The following is a 983-nucleotide window of genomic DNA, read 5'->3' on the forward strand; positions in this document are numbered from 1 at the left end:
CCCCGCAGGAGAGGATCTCAGTGGGAGAAGAATTTGTTAAGAGTGCTGCAGCCTTTGCCGCCCGCATAGATATGACGAGCGGCGAGGTGCGGAGACAGCCGAGAAGCTCTTGGGTCTCTTGAGCTGGACCCTTACCCTCAGCAAGCACCCCAGACGCTGCACTTTCTCGTTGCACTTTTTTTTGTTAGAAGGGGAAACACTACGGTGGAGGTTATAGCTAAACAAATCCACAAACTTTTGTCAGCCAGTCAGCAGCATCGAAGTCCTCCGAAGATGTACTGAGGTTTAGGTGTATCCTCAGCTCGGCAAGGGAGCAGGCTACAGCAAAGCTGATAAAACTTAAAAAAAAAAAAAAAGAAGGTGTAGATACACCGCAGCACCAAGAAGTACCGCCGCTGCAAACGGAATTTTTCGGTGGACTAAGAACTTGCATATCAATGGTTCATTGTGGCGTTGCCCCGCGGGCAGCAGCAACTGGTAAATGGCTAGAAGCCGGGGGGGAGAGAGAAGTAAGCGGTGAAGCGGCTGAACGCGTGGATATCCTGTACTGCCGCATCAGAGAGAAACAAAGGCTCTGTGCACTGCCTTGGCTAAAAAAGAAAGAAAAAGGTTTGCTAGTGGCTCAGGTAGAGAGCTCATCGATACTGTCGGGCTGTAACTGCCAGCCCCGCCAGGAAAAAGACAACGAACTACAACCGGAAAAATATTCACCGCCGTAGCATTGCGTGCTGCAGCTGCGGCTGCAGCAGCTGCTGCTGCTGCGCTTTTCTTCTCATATTCCTGCGTGCTCCTCTTAGCTGCCCGAGACGAGTTGCAGCGCACTTGTAGCGAGAGCCGTCGGCTGTACTTGAGGACCACCCGGAGCTGCGAAGAAGCCAAGAGTATGAAGGTAAGAGTTTCTTGAAAGCAGCTGACCGCCTACTCTTTCTCCTGTGTGCAGCGGCTCAGCCCCGGCAGTGGGGGGGGGGGGGGAACGGGGGGGG

General features: G+C 53.5%; 1 protein-coding gene across 1 annotated transcript in view; it reads right to left on the minus strand.

Moving 5' to 3' along the window:
* EMH_0071780 (uncharacterized protein) overlaps positions 1–722 on the minus strand; it is a gene marked incomplete at both ends in the record, with an annotated part of 1,347 nt that extends 625 nt beyond the window's left edge. Inside the window, 2 exons of the mRNA XM_013499139.1 lie at positions 136–217; positions 712–722. Of these exons, the coding sequence (XP_013354593.1) occupies positions 136–217; positions 712–722 (93 nt within the window). The remainder of the gene's footprint in view (positions 1–135; positions 218–711) is intronic.
* Positions 723–983: the final 261 nt, after the last annotated feature.

This window comes from Eimeria mitis, genomic scaffold (genome assembly GCF_000499745.2).
Source record: "Eimeria mitis Houghton genomic scaffold, Emh_scaff4033, whole genome shotgun sequence".
Taxonomy (NCBI): Eukaryota; Apicomplexa; class Conoidasida; order Eucoccidiorida; family Eimeriidae; genus Eimeria; species Eimeria mitis.